This window comes from Mytilinidion resinicola, assembly GCF_010093595.1.
Source record: "Mytilinidion resinicola strain CBS 304.34 unplaced genomic scaffold BDZ99scaffold_8, whole genome shotgun sequence".
Lineage (NCBI taxonomy): Eukaryota > Fungi > Ascomycota > Dothideomycetes > Mytilinidiales > Mytilinidiaceae > Mytilinidion > Mytilinidion resinicola.
The window spans coordinates 1,356,759-1,376,116 of record NW_022985444.1 but is presented as its reverse complement, the minus strand read 5'-3'; the positions used below and the strand labels follow the sequence as shown (position 1 = coordinate 1,376,116).

General features: G+C 53.3%; 7 protein-coding genes across 7 annotated transcripts; 2 read left to right on the top strand and 5 right to left on the bottom strand.

Moving 5' to 3' along the window:
- Positions 1-2,163: 2,163 nt before the first annotated feature.
- BDZ99DRAFT_561918 (uncharacterized protein) lies at positions 2,164-3,954 on the bottom strand (the record flags this gene model as incomplete). The annotated part of the gene is made up of 2 exons (XM_033727330.1): positions 2,164-3,072; positions 3,267-3,954. The coding sequence occupies 2 exons, from the start codon at positions 3,952-3,954 to the stop codon at positions 2,360-2,362; spliced, it is 1,401 nt and encodes a 466-aa protein (XP_033578024.1). The 3' UTR covers positions 2,164-2,359.
- A 1,462-nt stretch (positions 3,955-5,416) lies between these two features.
- Positions 5,417-6,061, top strand: BDZ99DRAFT_352991 (uncharacterized protein; the record flags this gene model as incomplete). Its single annotated transcript, XM_033714548.1, has 2 exons — positions 5,417-5,758; positions 5,837-6,061. Coding segments are annotated over 2 exons (567 nt in total), but the record flags the coding sequence as incomplete, so codon positions are not given.
- Positions 6,062-7,603: 1,542 nt separating this feature from the next.
- On the top strand, positions 7,604-9,502 carry BDZ99DRAFT_497957 (uncharacterized protein; the record flags this gene model as incomplete). The annotated part of the gene is made up of 3 exons (XM_033723551.1): positions 7,604-7,825; positions 8,251-8,656; positions 8,742-9,502. 3 exons carry the CDS (start codon positions 7,604-7,606, stop codon positions 9,278-9,280), a joined length of 1,167 nt encoding a protein of 388 aa, XP_033578022.1. The 3' UTR covers positions 9,281-9,502.
- On the bottom strand, positions 9,336-11,652 carry BDZ99DRAFT_497956 (glucose-inhibited division protein A subfamily; the record flags this gene model as incomplete). The annotated part of the gene is made up of 3 exons (XM_033723550.1): positions 9,336-10,941; positions 10,990-11,498; positions 11,552-11,652. 3 exons carry the CDS (start codon positions 11,650-11,652, stop codon positions 9,509-9,511), a joined length of 2,043 nt encoding a protein of 680 aa, XP_033578021.1. The 3' UTR covers positions 9,336-9,508.
- Positions 11,653-12,041: 389 nt separating this feature from the next.
- On the bottom strand, positions 12,042-14,071 carry BDZ99DRAFT_294363 (uncharacterized protein). The gene is made up of 3 exons (XM_033714125.1): positions 12,696-14,071; positions 12,314-12,499; positions 12,042-12,261 (listed from the first exon to the last, which is right to left on the bottom strand). The coding sequence occupies exons 1-2, from the start codon at positions 13,886-13,888 to the stop codon at positions 12,364-12,366; spliced, it is 1,329 nt and encodes a 442-aa protein (XP_033578020.1). The 5' UTR covers positions 13,889-14,071; the 3' UTR covers positions 12,042-12,261; positions 12,314-12,363.
- Positions 14,072-14,853: 782 nt separating this feature from the next.
- BDZ99DRAFT_386427 (ssDNA binding protein-like protein) lies at positions 14,854-15,605 on the bottom strand (the record flags this gene model as incomplete). The annotated part of the gene is made up of 3 exons (XM_033715472.1): positions 14,854-14,933; positions 15,041-15,129; positions 15,325-15,605. 3 exons carry the CDS (start codon positions 15,603-15,605, stop codon positions 14,854-14,856), a joined length of 450 nt encoding a protein of 149 aa, XP_033578019.1.
- Positions 15,606-15,832: 227 nt separating this feature from the next.
- BDZ99DRAFT_441789 (cap binding protein) lies at positions 15,833-18,707 on the bottom strand. Its single transcript, XM_033717784.1, has 5 exons — positions 18,440-18,707; positions 18,118-18,385; positions 17,158-18,062; positions 16,927-17,108; positions 15,833-16,875 (listed from the first exon to the last, which is right to left on the bottom strand). Exons 1-5 carry the CDS (start codon positions 18,655-18,657, stop codon positions 16,001-16,003), a joined length of 2,448 nt encoding a protein of 815 aa, XP_033578018.1. The 5' UTR covers positions 18,658-18,707; the 3' UTR covers positions 15,833-16,000.
- Positions 18,708-19,358: the final 651 nt, after the last annotated feature.

The following is a 19,358-nucleotide window of genomic DNA, read 5'->3' as shown; positions in this document are numbered from 1 at the left end:
TTTGTTCGAGCTCTCGAAGGCGAAGGCATGGGACGGAACATTCGGAATCCTCAGTCATCTCTCCACCTTCGCAACCCCTGCATCTCGCGATCTGGTAGAGTCGAGTCAGCAGGCTGAGCAGGAGCGAGAAATTTGCGTCAGGTATTGGATGACGAGTGTTGGTAGAAGTCATGTACGTTAGCAGGGTCGGGGGCGGGGATACTGATCGGTATACTCGTTGGACCAGGGTCTTGCCAGGCTGAGACGGGCACCAACGAACGAGGACAGTGGATGAGGCTGAGACACAACCGAGCTAGATAAACTTTCAGTCCAGACGTTGGCGGCGGCAGCCGGATGGCACCTTCGCGACCAAGCTCGGCACGGGACGGGCCTTGCCATGGCGGGCGTGCGCGTGGCAGTGATAGCAGTTTCCATTGCAGTGACGCTGTTTGGCTTGCGAGCCGCTGCGGCACAGTCCAGGGACCCAGGAGGCCGGCTTTTCTGGAACTTTGGGCAGTTGTGTTTTCTTCTTCGTCGTGCCGTCCCGTCCAACGGTTTCGTGGGGGCGATCATTGGGCAGACGTGGGGCGGAGGCGCTTCTGCGTGGGGACGCGACTCTCAACTCTGGGGAGATTACCATAGAATCTGTATGGATGCGCGCTGGGGCTGTCCTCCCTGTCGGCAATGCGGAGACATGCCAGAGAACCCAGCAGATGCACGTTGCATGTGAAGGATGCGCCCATCGTGGAGGCTGAGTGCATGATGCCATGAAGCCCAATTTGACTTTGCGGGTGCGATCTACACGCGCAGCGCTGTTTCAGCCATGCGAAGAAATAGACACAGCTCTGGACAACGTCCACGCCGGTAATTCGCTAGTCAGAATGCATCGCGATTGATTTGGAAGTACTGAGGAGCATGATCATGAACAGGTTGGGAAATCCGAGCGACTGACCTTGGCACAATTGACACTACTTCACGATTGCGCCTGCTGTTCTCGTGTGATGAATCCTTGCAGCATGCTGGATCCAGAGTTGGTAATCAGGAGCTGGTGCAAGCCATGGATGAGTTACCAGCATGAGAGGTGAAATAACTGCCTCTGCACATAGACGTTTACGCAGTGGTTGTGGAGTGTACCCTGCTTCAACTGAGGTGGTGGTTCTTGACCTGTACCACAAAATGGGGTTGGTATCGAGGGTATAAATTGTGCCCAGTCGACACAGTGAACAGCCAAGGAAATGGCAAGATGTCTAATTGCATGCGCAACCATGACCTGCCATACTGGGATACGCGAGTATGGACAGTGCCTCATCGTAAGGTAAGTCTATTTACAATTTCTTGACACTGTTCAGGCTCCTTCAACACAGTTTCATATTCCGAGCGAACTGCAAACTCGTGGGCTCGAACCATTCGTAGGCTCGAAGGGCCACCTCCTACGGTGCCGCCTGCCATGTGGCGGGAGGTGGTATTGAAATGATTCCGAGAACACAAAGAGCGCACGAAAGGAATGGGAAACACATGATCCAACTCCGCTGTCGGCATAAGAGACTTTGGGTACGAAACAAAACCGCGACATACAGACAAACATCGAAGAGGTCCAGAATAGAAATGACGATAGAGATTGAAAGGTTTTGACAGGATTTGGTGTTGAGTTTGGCGGCGCTGAGGCCTCGAAAGCTAATCCTTTGAACGCGGCTCGTGACCCACATAGCGTCAATTGCCGTGGTTGCGACAGCTCGTGCCTGACGCCACTTGCAATAAACTTCCGCAACGGCAGCTAGAGAGCAAACCGAGTGTCTGGGCCGATTTGAAGCTTGAAGAGACCACAGGTGTATCAAAATGTCGTCTTGACGTTAGTGATGCAAGAGCAGTGGAGTGACACTTGGCAGACTTGTCTGGGCGGTAACTGAAACGCTCTACTGGTGCTGAAGATAGACCGTCGACAGACTTGAAAGTGAGGCGGGCCCTGGAGGCATGGCCTGTATCTTGCATGATGTCGAAGATGGGTGGTCCACAAGGATGGGGGTGTCGTGCTCCCAGCCGATTTCAGCAGTCTGCAAGTCAAGAAGTTCGGCCTATTTCAACAACGGGTAATCTTTGATCAGCATCGGCGGTCAGCCGACATGCACGACCGACGCAGGCCTGCGAGAGGCGCATGTCGGTGCATCTGAGCGCTCCTGCGTGGTGGAGGCGACCTTGGAGAGGGCTGTTGCAGGCAAGATTTGCGACAGGCACATTCGCGTGCTCCAAGTCGCAGACCGGAAAAGAACAGCGCTGGTTGGAGCCTTTTCCGGCTTCAGATGCCCCAAGCGTGCAACGAGACGCCACATTGGCCTGGCGTGGACAGAGATGCAGCGATCTGGACGCACTGGCGCGATGAAGCTTAACCCAGGACAGTCTGGATGCGTTTGCAAGCCGCGTCGGAAGCTCGAGAGAGACAGATATCGACTCTGATTTGCCGGAGGTGTGAATCTAGTCCCGACTGGCCACTGTACACGCCGCTGATGGACGCGAGCATGAGGGGCTTCAGATCATGCATGGTGACAACCCCACGGCGTGCTTGGACGCTGGAGAAGCTCGGAAGCCACGCTGGAGCTGATCGGCCTGGAAACGCTGTGACGCTGTGACGCTGTGACGCTCCAGCAATAGCAGCAATGGCGGGCTGCCTGGTGGCATCGAGGACGAGGTCAGGGGGCGGAGGAGAGTGCCGTCCAGCAGCCAGCCAGCCAGCCTTGCCGTTTCCAGATGCCAGTCGTCCATGGCTCCCGATAGCAGAGGACAGAGGGCGGAGGGTCCCTGATATTGCGGACGAGGGCGTGCCAGGGCCGCAGCCATACGGAGGGGGCGTCGGCGTGACGGGGCATGCGTCGTCGAACGCTCGTCGAATGCTCGCTGAGAGGACGTCGTTGAGCCCCGCGCCGGCGGCCATGCCGCAGCATGGATTCCATGTCGACGCTGCATGTCCAGCTGCAGCGGCGACGCGAGCCCGGCGGCCAGAGCACGGCGTGCGGGCGTCTCGACGATGCCGGCAGACGACGGGATCGCGCGTCCAAAGCCGCCTGCCGTGGGCTCTGCTGACGGTCCGCTCCTCATGTGCTGGCCCATCCAGCAAAAGGGCCGGTAGGAAGGCAGGCAAGCGGGGGGTGAGACAGGTGATGCCAGTCTAGTTGAGCTGCCGGGACCCTCCCGGAGAGCGTGGCGCTGCGCTGCTCAAGTTCGCAGCAACCCCAGCCTGGCGCGGCCGAAGGGCTCGTCGCATTCTGCACTGGGCTGTGACCAGCGGCCGTGACCAGCGCCCGTTGAGCTCAGCTCGCTGCGTCGCGGTGCATCGTGGCCAGCACTGACCGCGGTGCGTGGTGCTAGACCGCGAAGAGGCTGGTGTCGACGGCGCTCCACGCAGCTGGCGATGGCATCGATGAGGATGAGGCCCCAAGGACACCGCAAGGGCCATGGCAGAGTGGGCCCGAAGCGCGGTTGACGTTTGCAAATCCCTGATGAGGCGCGACTCAGGTGTTGGCGTTGCGCAACTTTCATGGGCCTCTCCTCCACAATTTCCACTGGCCAAGCACGACCATCCGACCTCGGGCTCTCACCAGGAAACGCGATGCCGTTCGCCGGCCCAGCTCCGCCCACATGCGGTGCGAGTCCGGCCTGCCATGGATTCTGAGCCGCTCGAGGTGGGAGCAGACAGCTCTGAAGAGTTGGAAGCAGACAGCTGTGAAGAGTTGGAGCAGACAGCAACCCAAGAGCAGACAGACAGCAGACAGCAGACAGCAGACAGCAGACAGCAGACAGCAGACAGCAGACAGCAGACAGCAGACAGCAAGAGAAAGAGAAGACTACCAGTTCCGATAGCTGATCGTCTCCAGGGCGGCAGGCCAGACCGTGCGCGCGCTGGGGGCTGGCCGGAGCGTTTGGCCGAGCGTGAAGGCTGTGGAGTAGCCTGAGGAGCTCAAGCCCACACCACTCCACGCCCATATTATCGATAGCGCCGCTGGGATGGCCTGCTGGATGTTACTGTCCTGTTGCCCTACCACGCCTCCTGCGCGCGAAGCATCTCCCCTTTCCAACTCTCGCCTTGTTGCTTCCAGAACGCTGCCAGTGAGAACGCCGCGCTCCCCGGCCTCACCATCCTACTCTACTCCACTGTCCCTGGCCCGCTGCTCCCATTCGCCGTCCAAACCTCGTCCCGGACGCGAGTCTTCGCCGCCAAGCCAAGCGAGCCTCTATGACTACTACCTGGCCGTCCAGCTCCCGGACTATCTCGACCTCACTTCGCTCTCTCGCCCTTCTTCTGCGTCGAACATAGCCCAGCACCTCCCAATTGATCTGTTCTGTGTCTTTTCCGGCTGTTAGCTGCGTCTCATTCTCTCGCTCGAGCTAGTTGCTAGCCCGACACGGCGCCGTACCTGGGGGATCGCCGACCAAACAGCCTAGACTCCGGCCTGCCCTTACCACTTCTTCGAAAAAGCAACTTCAATCATCCGCAGCTCTAGCGTCTTCATCGTTTGTTTCTTGGGCCACCGCCTCTCTGGAGCTCGTTGGGCCCGCAAAGGTATGACATAGCCTCGTGCCCGCACCCCTCACTCTCCCCTCTTCAGGTTCATATGCGCCATTAGACTCGTCAGCCACTCATTGAACCTCTTCTAATCCTTCTAGCAACATATTCGGGTGCGCAAATCACATGCCGCCGAAGCCCATCAGACCGAGCTCCACGTGTGGTTCTGCCCATTTCGTGGGGATCAGAGAGTCTTCGCTAGCGAGCACTAAGCTAGATATCCATTCACTACGAAGCCAATTAATGTGTCAACCTCGCACCGCCTCCTTCAGGATCCCGACGCTGCTTGAGTGCTGCGATTCCGATTGTTATCCATAGTTCCCTCGCTGCGGTGCCAATTTGTTTCCTCTTATCGGCACCGCGCCATCGACTTGTTCATACGCTCTATCCCACCAGCACCACCAATTCGCCAATTCCAAGATCCAGTATACAATATCTGTATGAAACTCTGGAATGGCTCACACGCAAAGTTATCCAGGCACCATGCCTCTGTCATCAAACGAGCCGTCGTATATCCGTCGTCAAACTCATCCTACGTACGAGGCGTATAATATCGAAAGCATAGGCGGAGGTGCATCACATTCAAACACCAGCCTAGGGTACCCGGCCGCCAGTGATCCTTCCCAGTCGTACTCGTATGGCAACCAATCTTTCGGCAGGGAAATCCGATCTATCTCTGAGTATGCACCATTACCAACCCGACCGCGATCACCCGATTTCCCGGCATTGCCCGTCCGAGGACGCTCCCCGGAGTTTGCACCGCTTCCAGTCCGACCACGCTCACCAGAGCACCACGGCGTACCAGTCCGATCACGTTCTTCGCTCCCCTCCTTGTCAGGTGCTCCACTTCGCAAGGAACAATCCAGCGATGCCAAATTTGCACCCACGCTAAATGGCGCCATTCAGACGACTCACGATGGACTACTCGTGGTAGAAGGCTGCCTCCAGGGAGTTCTCATGCACGTTCCTCGGCGCCCTCACGACAAAGAACGAGCAGATCAGATCAAAAGTGGTTCTATCTTTGTCTATGAAGAGAACGCATCAGGAATCAAGCGCTGGACCGATGGGTTGACTTGGAGTCCTAGTCGTATCATGGGTAACTTTTTAATATATCGAGAGCTCGAGAAGCCGTTTCCACCGGGTGAAAAGAAGCGAGCTGTCAAACGGAAGCGAAGCACCGACGAGGGATCCGATTCTGACAACAAGGCAAAGGTGAAGGCAGAAGTCAAGCCTTCTCCGCCAGCGGATCCGACGAAAAAGTCCAAAACACAGACTTACGTCGACAGCCTGACGGCCGACGAGCAACGCCGTATTCTTGGATCTTTGGTCGATTCTTACGGCTTCAAGGATGGGGGACTGGTCAAGAAGACCATGAGCATCAAGTACAAGGGCACTACTCATCACATCATCTCGTACTATTCAGTGGAAGATTGGATCGAGTGTAAACTGCAGCGGCCAGTCGACATGTCTACACTATCTTCATTGCCAATCCGTCAAGAGCTCATCGAGGAGCAAAACTTCAGGGCTGGTCTCCTTGACGAAGAGCCGAAAATGCTTGTGGGCTACCAAGGAGTCATCGGGCAGCCTACCTACGCGCAGACAATTGTCTACCCCCCTCCGCCAATGTATTGCTTCGGTAATGCCCCAGGCCCCCGCGACGGTGTAGTCTCTGGCTACTCTTACCAAGCGCAACCGCGTTTCGATCAAGTCCAACGTCAGTATGAACAAGCTCAGCCACAATACGACCAATCTCAGTCACGTTTCGATCAACAGCAGTCACATTACGTACATAATCCAAGTCGACCTCACATTACAGCAGTTTCAGCATCTGCTCCACAGCAGGAACATCTTCAATATTCAGCGTCATCGACGTCGGGTCATGGTCTGCCACCCAGTGGCCTATTCAATCAAGTAGATCCATTTCATCCCGACATTTCTGTACAAGAAATACGACAACGCGACATAAACCACATGGATCACTATCAGGCCGATTTGTCTACCATGCACGACTACGGACCTCGTGACATGGACCTAGCAGTAGACTATCAGTAGTCGTGCCAACTGAGCCAGGCTCTTTCTTAGCCTCATGATCATATTTGGCATCTTTCTGGTCATTTAGGAACTCGCATTATACCAGGATGTAGGATGCATTACTATCACGATTCTCGTTATTATTATGTTCTCTTTTCCGTTTGCATGAGCACCTAGGGGAGCGCAGCAAGCCTGTAGACTCAAGACGGATTTCTTCAACGTTTACGCCAATACCATTTCCAGGTTTAGTAAAATCGTCTTCGGCGATACATGGGCATCATGGATGGAGTATTTTATGATGTACGGCTTTTACCTTAATGCGACAAGGAGGGGAGAAATTCAGAGACAGAGCACTCTCTAGGTCAAAAGGAAACCCTGTGGAAATACGTGAAAGCGAGGGAGTTTTATTGTGCGCGCTATTTTCTACGCAATGAATTGACATTAGGGACGGTGTCTTCATGATAGGGGCGTTTATCGGATACAAAACCTTTAATCGACCGGTACATAGTTTCCTATAGTGGCCGACGGAAATAAGGTGGTGCCAGAGACTGGATGGGGTCCAACCGACTAGTACATAGTATACTAGATAGACAAATACAAAAGCCACTAGACCTATGCTTCGTACAATATGCATCAAATCTTGAGCTCCATAATCAAGTGTACCCACAAATCCCAACAAACCCCCCAAAGCCTTCCCATCCCACAAAACCCTATCCACTTCTCCTTGTGTCTGTTCCCTCATACTTCCAGAACCCCTTGGGCTACGCCCACCCTTGTACGACATGACGTCCCCATAAACCCCCTGCCGTGCGTCCGCCACGCACCAGGGCCGGCTATGCAGTGAACCCCGCATCGGGCACTAGCGCCCTTAGCCACGTGCTCGCTTGCGCACCCCGGTCGGTCAGCCAGCTCTGCCAACGTCGTCCGTGGTTTTGCGCTACTCTACTTCAATGACCGCGATATCTAGCCCATCGCGCTTTGCTGATCCTAGCAAATCATATTGAACCAGAGAGCTGATGGAGTAGCTGCTTTTTGGACATGGCGGCGATTCTTGTGCCGCATTGTGTTGGGAGGGCTGGGCGGGGAAGGGGTTTGAGCGGTGCGGCTTTGGGCGGGTTGGGGAAGTGGAGGGGGGAGGAAAGGGTCTGTGGGGCGTTTGGGAGAGTGAGGTGGAGTGAGGGTGTGTGGTTGGGTTTCTCAACGAGGGCGGGGTTGAGAGTTGATGGGGGAAAGGGGAGGATTGTGGATGGGGGAGCAAAGGTCAGTGTCGTATCTCATTGTTATCAAATCGAAGCTGCTACTGGCATTTTCCTTCTCGTTTTTTTCAATTTTCTGGATATTCATTGCTCTTTTCCATCATGGGTTGGAATTCGCAAGATTTTCGATATGGGAGGCTTCGAGAGAAAACGACCGTGTTTTCCTAAGATATATGACTTCGCGTAATTGCGCCAGATCGAGCTGTACGCTAGAATTCAGTCATGAGATTTCAGGACCATGGACCTGACATCGTTTTTCTCTATCCTTTCTGTGTACTTTCTCTCATGATTCTTCTTTAGTATCCTCCTTATATGCTCTTTATTCCTACCTCGATATTGTCTATTTCTACTTAAATCAACTCCCACATTCCACTAAACGACTCTTTGTACAAAATTCAAAAAGTCTGAGCCTCAACTAAATCCTCCTAGATACCAGTATCGACACCATCAACGCCATCAACGACATCAGGAACACCATCATCAACACTCTCATTACCATCCTCCCCCAAACCCCGCCTAACACCAAAAGCCCTCCGCCAGAACATCGCCTCCCGCCTCTCCGCGCTTCCGCGAGAAAACATCTACAACATCCCTAACATCCTCACCTTCTCTCGCCTCGTCGCAACCCCCGTAATCGGCTACCTCGTCGTGCACAACCAGCACGCCTGGGCGGTAGGCCTCTTCGCGTACGCCGGCATCACCGACCTAGTCGACGGCTGGATCGCCCGCAAATGGAACCTGCAAACCGTCGTCGGTAGCGTCGTGGATCCCATGGCGGACAAAATCCTCATGACAACGCTCGTATGCTGTCTCGCCATTAACGGCAGTCTCCCACGTAAGAACAATGGCGTCATTTGATAGGTCTTCCGCACAATCCACTGGTGCTTGACCCATGCGCCGGGGCTAATGACTAAAAACAGTGCCTCTCGCAACCCTCATCCTAGGCCGCGACGCGTCTCTCGCGGTAGCTGCGATATACTATCGCTGGACGTCGCTGCCGGAGCCGAAGACCCTGACGCGCTACTGGGATTTCTCGCTCCCGTCCGCGGAGGTCCACCCGACGATCATCTCGAAGCTGAACACTTTCCTGCAGCTCGGCCTCATCGGTGCTACTCTCACCTTACCTTTGCTCGTACCCGCTGCTGCCGGGAGTAGCGAGAGCCTGCTGAAGCCCGTCGCGGAGGTGCTGGGTGGGGCTGAAGGCGTCAAGACGATAGTGACAGGGTTGCAAGGCGTGGTAGCCGCCACGACGCTGTGGTCTGGCGCTAGCTATATCTGGACGAAGGACGCGGTGAAGATTCTGGGAGACGATGAGGTCCTGAAAAAGAAACAGGGGTTCAGGGGGAGGATGGTGATTGGAGGAACTTTCGGAATCGTGCTGGCCGTCACGGCGGCGCTGGCGTGGAAGGATCGGACCAAGGAGAAAGAGGACGAGACAGAGGAGGGAGATGGAAGATGAGCTATTTTGCACGGATTTCCCCAACAAAACATTTTAGGAGCATTGATCCTGGCTTGCTGTATTATATGGAGATGAATACTGGTACATGTATTATATAGGCATCTACGGCAACAAAAAGGAGTATGCGTCCTCGGCCTATATGCCATCCTCCCGAACGCCAGTAATACTCGATCCAAGAACGCCTTGGAATGCATCCACATATAAACACCCTAACCCAGCATTTCTGGATCACTCAACCCCAGCGTCCATAAAGATCCTCTTCCGCCCCTCTACCTCCTCTTTTTTCCGACTTCTCGACTCATCCTTCTGTGACCGCTTCACATAATGCAAGAGCCTGAGGGCTCCATGGGGCGTCATACCCTCGATCCGTCTCGCCTGTCCCACGCTCTCCGGCCGCGTCACCTGCAGCAGCTTCTTTTCTTCGGCACTCAGTCCATGAACTCCCTCATAATCCAGATCCTCTGGCAACCTCAATCCCTCGTCAATGAGGTAGCGCTGCTGCATAGCAGTCTGATTGACCACATACGGCGCGTAAACCGCGTTAATCTCCACCCGATTGCGGATATGCGGCGAGAATTGCTTGATATCTGGCAAGGAATCAACGAGAGAGGCCGTGGAGGTGTTTGGCATTCGCAAGAGCTCGTAAGCTGAGCGACGCGTTGTATCTACGCGGACGCGGAAGCCCGAAGCCACCCATTCAGGTGAGCTGAGGATCTTCTCCTGCAAGATTGTCGTGAGCGCTGCCATTTCCTCTGCTTCGTTCTCGAAGGCTGCCCAACGCTTGTTTCCAACGACGCCGGCGGCTCGGCCCATGGCTGTGAGGCGGGTGTCGGCGTTGTCGGCGCGCGCGGACATGCGGTATTCGCTGCGGGAGGTGAACATGCGGTAGGGTTCTGATACACCTTTTGTGATGAGGTCGTCGATCATGATACCGATATACCCGTCTGCCCTTGACAAGGAGAAGGGTTCTTTAGATTGTGCGGCTAGACCCGCGTTGATACCGGCAATGATGCCTTGCGCGGCGGCTTCTTCGTAGCCTGTGGTGCCGTTGATTTGGCCTGCGAGGAAGAGGCCGGATATTGCTTTCGTCTCAAGGGTTGATCGTAGGCTGCGGGGATCGACGTAGTCATATTCCACGCCGTAGCCAGGCTGTAGCATGGTCACGTTTTCTAGTCCGCGGACTGTCTTGAGCATGGCCTCTTGTGCTTCAGCTGGGACAGTCATGGAGATTCCATTGGGGTAGATTACGTCGCTGTCGAAGCCTTCAGGCTCTAGCCAGATAATGTGTTGGGTCTTGTCGCTAAATCGGATGACTTTAGATTCTAGCGAGGGACAGTATCGAGGGCCCTTGACTGTTTCCCGGATGTGGATAGATTTGTCCAGATTCGCTCGGATGATGTCGTGGGTCGCGTGATTAGTATGAGTTATATGGCAGAGCATTTGATCCTTAACAGATACTGTCTCGTTCAGGTAGCTGAAGGGCATTGGCGGGTCGTCTCCCGGTGACTTCTCGAGTATCTTGAAGTCGATAGTTTTGGCGTCCAACCGTGGTGGAGTGCCAGTCTTCAGTCGTCCTAACTGAAAGCCTGCGTCTCGCAGAGATTTACTGAGGCCAAATGTCGCAGCTTCGCCCATACGCCCTGAAGGGTATGCTTCCAAACCTGTATACACTCAGCAAGCGTCACTTCACTCCCAGCAACGCAACTTACCAATATGAATTTCCCCTCCCAGAAAAGTCCCCGTCGTAATAACCACATTACTGGCCGGTATAACCTGCCCACCCTCCAACCTTACCCCGGTAATCTTCCCATGCCTCCCCTTCCCCTGCTGCCCCTCCTTATCCACGATGATATCCGCCACACTGCCCTCTACGATCGACAGATTCTTATAGCCAACCATCTCTTCACGCATATGTTTCTTATACAGCGCCCGATCAATCTGCGCGCGAGGGCCCCAGACTGCAGGGCCTTTCGTCCGATTGAGGACTCGGAACTGCACGCCTGCCTTATCCACAATACGCCCGACAACTCCATCCAGCGCATCGATCTCCCGCAGCATTGTGCCCTTCCCAATTCCTCCGAAGCTGGGATTGCAGGAGCAGACTCCCAGGTTGTCGAGCTTGGGGGTGACGAGGGCGGTACGGGCTCCTGAGCGAGCGGCGGCAGCGCTGGCTTCGCATCCGGCATGGCCGCCACCAATGACGATGACATCGTAGGGTCTATACAGTGTTAGAATGTTTTGAAAGTGGTCACTGTGTCCAGGGGACTATACCGCGCATCACTGGTAACCGTAGCAAAGCCGCGCCGGTTTCGAATGACTGATCGTACTCGGGGCGCGTGGCCCCAGAGGATGCGCGCTCTTACAGGAGCCATTGTGACAATGGGAGTGGTTGTTGCGTTCAAAATGCTCCCAGAAAAATGCTGAAGGGATGTTCGGAGGTGTCGATTCTCGCCGCCGAAATCTGGGCACGTGCCTTCAAGGTGTCGCTTCATTCACAGCGTAGCTAATAGACGACGGCAATGCTAGCATTGCTATACTCGTTGTCTTATCATTAAAACCATGCCATTGGCACGAGCTAGTTGCCATCTATGTTCAAGCCCTTCGCGTGTAAGACTTGAACCGATACACCGGAGCTTAACTCGAACGAAGCTCAAAAGAGTCCAAGTCCCTTTTAGAAACTTTGAGGTCTTTCCATCAGCTCATTCGTGCGCCGTTATCTTGAATAGCTCTATCCTACTATACTCTAGGTACCTTGTTGGGTAGGGACCGCTCTTAAGCAATGCTTGTTAATGACCTACTTCGCAGAGGACACCTCATACATTTCAAGTCACGCACATCACACACATCACTTCACATCAAAAATCTCACAAACGTAGAGAAATCTCATATATTGATCGGAGGAAACCCTTCTCGGGTCAAAACCTCCTAGATTTCCATCTCTTTTGACAAGATCTCATAACCCTCTGACGATCTAATTCCGCCTAAGTATCTGTGAACACGCTGCCCCGAAAGAGTAACAAAAGTTGGGAATACATGGCCGGGGAAGGGTCGAGATGACATAGTCTACAAGGGCCAGCTATGCCCTACCCCAAATATACAAAGATATGGTGATACAAAATACAGAGGATGAGATCTTGTGGTGGTAGGAGTGGACGGCCCGAGGGCCGAAGAGGAGAAGAGGGGCGGGGGAAGAGGGGGAATATGTACTTTCTGCCGAGTCTGCTGAGTCAGAGATTAGAGATACTGTTCCGTGTTAGGTTAGGGAAATTTTTGCGAGGCATGCAGTCTGGAAGCGTGGAACCATGGTAGAGAGGTAAGGGAAAGGGGCAGATTACGTATGTGATAACGAGGCGATGTGGAACACTGTGAACACTGATCGATATACAAGGATAGTCAACTAAATAACGTCTCTTACAGTGTTCCTAGCCCTAACCCCTCCTTCAAGCAATTATACGTATAATTCCCATTGCCATACCCCACAAAGTTCAACTCTGGCCACTTCTTCTCCGGCCCATCCAAAATCGCCTCCTTCTCCCCCATCAAGTTATCAAAGAACGCAGTCACCACAGCCCTCACAATTTGAACCATCCTCGGTCCATTAATCGTCCCCACCTCTGGCTGATCGTTCTTCCTCAGACCTTTCCAGATCGCCGCATCACTGAAGTCCAAATGCAGAGCAGCATCAACCGTAATCTCTCTCCACCATCCCGTCTGCGCTTTTGGGAAGATGCCCCACGTGCCCTCGTTCTCGGGCGTGTGGTCCTGCTGGCCGAACATCATCACGTTCCGCTTCTCGTCTGGTACACCAACAGTAGTGTTGGCTGGATCGCCGGTGAGGAGGCCGTCCATGTTGATGCCAGCTATGACGGATGGCAGTTGTAGCATCGCACCTATCGCAGATGCGCCGCCGAGCGAGTGCCCGAACACGGCGTAGTGGGTGGTGTTAAAGGGCGCATTGAGCTTGCTTGTGAAAGTTGGGAAGTAGTCTATTAACGCAGCAAAGTCCTTGATTCGCATTTCGTATATCGCATTGAAGAGCTCCAGGGAGAAGCTGTAGACTACTGGAAGGCCGTAGATACTGGTTCCATCGGGGTACTGTAGATATGGCTGCTCGTAAGGGTGGTCTATGGCGGCGATTGTGTAGCCATGAGATGCCAGCTCTGACAGTAGAGCAGTGTACAGGATTGATGGGGGACCGCCTCCACCAGGCCCGAATAACAACGTTGGATATGACTCGTCGTTGTGGCCTTGAAGAAATGGAGCATTTTGCTGTACGGATGAGGTGAGCTTTTCGATGGTTCCAGCAGTGTAGTTCCAGGCACTCTCATAGACACTCGCAGTGGTGTTGTCGATGTATGGTTGAGGGCCGTCGGGAATGCTCTTCGTCGGGTAGAAGAGTGTAATCAGAAGTGAAGTACCGGTCTTGTTTGGAGCAACCGGATCATCTTGTGTGATATGATCGAATACATGCTTCGAAGATCCTACCTGATATCGACCTGTTGGGGGTGGAATAGATGTTGCGCAAATCCCGTGTAGCAGGCCAAGAATAATAACAGAGCTTAGGAGCATAATGACGGCGGAGGGAATGGCTTGCTTTATAGCACCCATTTAGCCGAAGAGATTGAAGCCTGAAATCCATAAAGGTACATCATCCAACTGTGCCTTACCAGCCTCGCGAGCAACGGAGGTATTCCTACATAGGTAGGTGGAACAATCAAGCTTCCAATGAAGGTTGTAAGACGGGGGCTTTTCGGGATTTCCTAGGCCTCGCTGGGGGTTTTCTGGGGTTTGTAAGCCCTAAAATGTCGGATGGTTAGAATGATTGATCTACAAGCAGGCGGAAGTGTTACCTGCTGGCGGCTGGCGTCAGCTTGAATTAGCCTGTTCGAGGTCACGTGAGAGATAAGATGTATTCTGTCAAGCTTGATTACGGTGATATATGAATATAGTAGTTGGTCCTTCTTTGTTGAGCTGGTAACAATCATAGACCATAGTACAAATTCGGTAATGCCAGCCCTTTGTGGTAGATGAAAATAGCCCTGAACGAGGTTAGAGAAAATCGGCAAATTTGGGCATTGGGCCTGCTCTTCGAGCTCAGTTTACCATGATTCCATGCATTGGTGATCATCTTGATGATTCTTAGATAGCTTAAACCGTAAAGGCAGTCGATTACAAGCAAGCCCAAGAATTACTTCTCAAAACTCGCTACTCTAATGTTTCCTTTGAAACTCCCCAGTTGATTACTGTAGCATGCATGAACAGTAGTCGTTGGATGCTGTTGGTGAGGCCTGCTCTTCGCAAACATAAGCATTACATTGCTACTAAAACACCCATCCTGGCCGCAGCAACTCCCCAACCCCGGCCTCCGAGTGGAGATTGTACATACAAAAGAAACGAAGCCCATTTAGAGTACCATCGAGAGTGTCCCCTAAGGTTCAATGACAGTCGTATGACCTCTAGAAAAAGTCGAAATCGGAGTCATCCATGTCTTCTTCGGCTGATTCGCCCCCGTCCATCTCCATTTCAGAGTATATCGTGTGGAGTAATGCTTGACGGGATACATCGTGTACTTGCTATCCGCTGGCTTCCCGGACCAAGCCTTCCTCGTTCTCCTCGATCTGGGGCCTGGGCCTGCTGAGGACATCGATCGACCCTAGATAACCAAGGTTAGCAGAGTACTCATTAGGGTAGACGGAAAAGTGTCGTCAGAACACGCTCTACGCTAAGGAAGCAAGGAAGATTCTGAGCCGAAGAACGTACTTTGAACGAGGTTGAGGGAGGTCCTCGGATTGCCGTCCTTATCGGTATACTGCTCCATGCGCGCATCGGCGTTCACATGGACGAGGGCACTGCAGAAGAATAAAAGTTAGCATGGATTCCCACCATCCAGAATTAAGCTGCTTAGATCCATTCACATCAATCATATCCCTCGTCTCCGACCTCAGCAGTCGCAGCTCATCGCACCTACAACAACCTATTCCCAAACCTCAACAACGCCCAATCCATCCAAACATAGAAACGCAAGAAAGAAGGGAACCACTCACCCCTTAGGCAAACTCAACAGAAACTCCTTCTGCGCCCCATCCGTGAACGCCGAAACCCTGAACCAGCTCGTTTTCCTATTCTCAGTCTTGCCATAGCTAGTCGCAACCAGGTACTTCACGATCGAGGTAGAAGCGGTCGACTGCTCCTCAGGAGCAGCGCCGAGGCGGCCGCTGATGGACATGGACGCCGATGACGCGAGGACGGTGGAGGAGAAGGCACGCGTAGAGAGGGCGGCGGATGCGCCTGAGGCGCGCGCGGTGCGGAAAGTGGCGGCGAGCATATCTGCGGTAGGTGTTTGCAAGATGGGCGGCGACGGTTTGCAGATGGGACAGAGGTCGAACAGGGCAGAGAGACGGATGGGGTTGGATGGGCGTGGAGGAGTCGCGTTTTGCGCGAGAGATGCGATCTTTGAAGCGGGCGACATGCTTAGCGAGTTGTGTCAGGGTTCAGCGGCCGTGCACTCTGGGGAATAACAGAACTAGTCACGTTATTCGAATCTGGTCCATTCGACGTGGCTTGCTTCAGCTAGCTATCTATTGTACAGAGGGTTGCAGCCTATCAGATTCCTGAGAACTCCTTTTGAAGACCGTCCCAAGAAGCACCCTTGATGACCGCTAAACCCAAACCACCCATATCCTCAAGACCTGCATGACACTGAACGAGGCTGTCGCTTGCTCACTCAATCTCCTCAATCGTCAAGCCCTCCATTGCACCGTTGCCATTCTGCGTTTCCTCCTTCAAGTCGGTCTCCATCTTGGTAGGCAGCAGCTTCACCCTCGCATCCACGGCTTGCTCCCCGACTACCGTCTCCTCGACATGCGCCTTTCGCTGGAAGACAACCTGCCAGCGCTTTCCCCAGGCCTTGATCACGGCCGCATTCTCAGCGTTCAACTCGCCGTTTGTCACCTTCTCAATGTAGGCATCGTTGGTGCCAAGAGCAACAACACTGGCCGCGTCGTCAATGAATTTGAAATAACTGCGCATCCCCTCTCGCTCCTTGATAAGCGTCTCGTCAATACTCTCGATCTGCTCCTGGGTCAGGCCCTCCTGCAGCCTCGCTGCAACGATTTGGCGAACACGGTTGGTGACTTTAGCGACGGTCTTCGCAACCATCTCGTACGTCCAGCTCTCGGCAAGAGCCTCGCCAGCTCCGAGGTGGTCTGCCAAGGCCCATTGAATGACGGAAATCGGGGTCAGGATGGTATAGTTGAGCAACTTGTCTATGATGTTGATAGCGTTTCCGGGCTGATCTTTCCAGTAGGCGACGATGCTAGCGATTATCTGGCGCCTCGCTGGCTCTGATTGTTGGCCTATTGCGAGAAGGCGCTCCTTGCAACGGTCGACTATAGAAATTAAATGCGAGAACGAAACTGAACCAATAAAGCAGATGCAAGTGACGAAAGCGTCGGTTGACGGTATCAAAACGTCCTTGATTCCGGCGTCGGCGGCTTTAACGTGAATAACGTTGATAGTTTCTTGAATCTCGGCATCCGGTGCCTTCTTTCGGATCTGGACTTGGAGGAGTGCGCCTTCGGCAGCGTACGGAGTTCCTGATAAGCTTTGTTAATGTCTGTCTCCACTTGAAATTTGTTAGCACTTACTGTCATCAGCATATTTGAAATCTGGAACTTCCTTCTCCTTGCCTTCAGTGATCAAATATCTAAACTCCTCATCAATGGTCTTCTTGATGCGCTTGCCGAACGAAAGTCGGATCTCCTTGTCTATGGCGGCGATGATGAAGGCTTTCTTTGGATGTAAGTCGGAGCGAACAAGGTCCTCGACCCTGACTCATATTAGCTTGTAGTCCGGATGGAATAATGCTAACGACTTACCATTCCTGCCATTTCCACCTGTAGTCGAAGTTGCTCAAATGATGGGCAAACCAGTCCAGGAATCGTGAAACAAGCTCAAGGTCCATAACGTCAAGGTTACGGAACAAGAATCGAATTGCCCGACCCAAACTCGGTGCAACAGCGCCAGGAGCTTTCTTGCAGGTCTCTGTAATGACCGAATGATAGTAGACAATTTTGCGTTCCGGATTAGGGAGAGTAAAGATCTGAGAAAAGATCCCATCGAGGACCATATCCTCCGGCTTCCAAGTCGATTTGCCCTCCTCAACTTCGCCGAGTCGGATCTTATCAAATGGCATGCCGCGCTTGATGAAAGTCTCCGGATGCCAGTAGCTATCCATATTGACCAGTAGAGTTGCGACGGCATCCCGATTGAAGTCAAGAATGTTGATAGTATCGACGATGGTGTCTCGGATGAGTGAAGCAGCGATGTCGTCCGTTTTCGGGACAGTTTCTACCTCCTGGTCGGCATATAGCGAGAAGTATGCTTCCGGGAACAGTGGATTCGGACCTGCGTTGACGGGCGAGACGATGTCGAGCGAAGGGAACGGATGGAGGGTGGGTGTAGTAACCATGGCATCCTGACCATCAACCTGCTGCGAGATGAACTTCGGGAATGGCGGAAGAATCGCGAACTCCCATCCATGCGCCTCTTCATTCCGCATTTGTAATTGGAGAAGCCCAATGACGCTGAGATAGTGGACAGGCTTTTCATCCGTGGAACCAGTATAAGACTCCAATAGCTCCTCAATTGGTAGCTTCATGGAAGCGACGATCTCCGTCTTTTCGAGAAGCTCCAGAGCTTGTGGTACGATGCTGGTCTCTGCGTAACCCATGGCGTAAGGAAGAGTAAGCAGGATAATCTTGACGAGTTCGAGGCCAACGACCTGGATTGAAGTTAGCCTTGTATTGAGAAGCGCTCCAGTATCTGGGGACACTCACATCGTTCTCATTCGCACTCTGCAAGTCGACAGCACAGTCAAACAGCTTGTCCAACAGCGGGATGACCCCGTCTCCCTCAAATAGCCTCTGCAGGCAAGCCAAGAATCGGACCAACAGCTTGACATCTCGCCAATGCCCAGCGTTGAACGCTTCCTGCAAGCGCTCACCCGCCCTGTTCAAAGCTTCAGTCGTAATCTCGGGCTTCGAATCGTTTCCGTAAAGGATGACCGCGGCGGCGAAGGGAATCTTGAAGGGCTGTTCGAGGATCCTACAACCATTAGCTACCAACACATCACAGTTTCCATTAAAGCGCCTCACTCACAGCCTCACCAGCAAATCAAAGAACTCATTTTTGATCTGCTCGTCATGGAAATTGTCACCCAGCAGCGTCGCGATTTCTTGCGCCTGCTTGGCGGGGACAGCTAACGGCGAGTCCGCAATCGACAGGAGGTTTTCGCGCAGCTGGCGGGGGACGGGGAGATAGCGATCTCGTGGCTCGCGGCTGCGCTTGCGCTTGCCGTTTCTTCGATAGTCGGACATGATGGTGTTGGTGGAGGAGTGAGGTGTTGAGGTTCGATGCGCGTATGTACGTCGCGTCTGCAGGTGATGGAGAAGCTCGTCCAAGGCGCTGGTGAACTGCGCTAAACAGGGGCGTTTCACCAAGGCAGTCCAACACCGATTGGGGTGGCCCGGAGAGCTATTAGGGTTGTCAAAACTGTCGTTTTCCAATTCTTAGTAACGTACCAGGGTAGCCCAGGCGGTGTTAGGCAAGTGTACGCAAGCTCACCTAGAGTGGATGTACGGTAATCTATGATGTAGAAGTGTGCTCGAAACCACTTCAGCTTCACAGATATACTGTTCACTATCCATTCAATTGCAGGGCTTGGACTTAGGATTCTGCTTATTTCCAACAACTTGCTGTGCCCCTATAAGTTCTCAAAGAATTCGATGCAGTTTAGGCAAGCTGTGTGATCAACTACTCCAGTTACTTGGGGACTAAGACGTTCTCTCTAATCTTTGATCGATGGAGAAGGCCTCAAAGCAATTATTTTAGCTAGCATTACGATAATCCAATGGCAGCATCAATACCTCACAAATCTCTTTCCGTGACTCATCCCTCCATCACCATATCACCATATCACAGCGAGCCCTTAACCAAGACTTAGAGAACTGTTTTATCACTGCCATGCTACCTAAACACCACTTCGGCCTGTTGACCCAGCTGGAGCATTACTCCGACC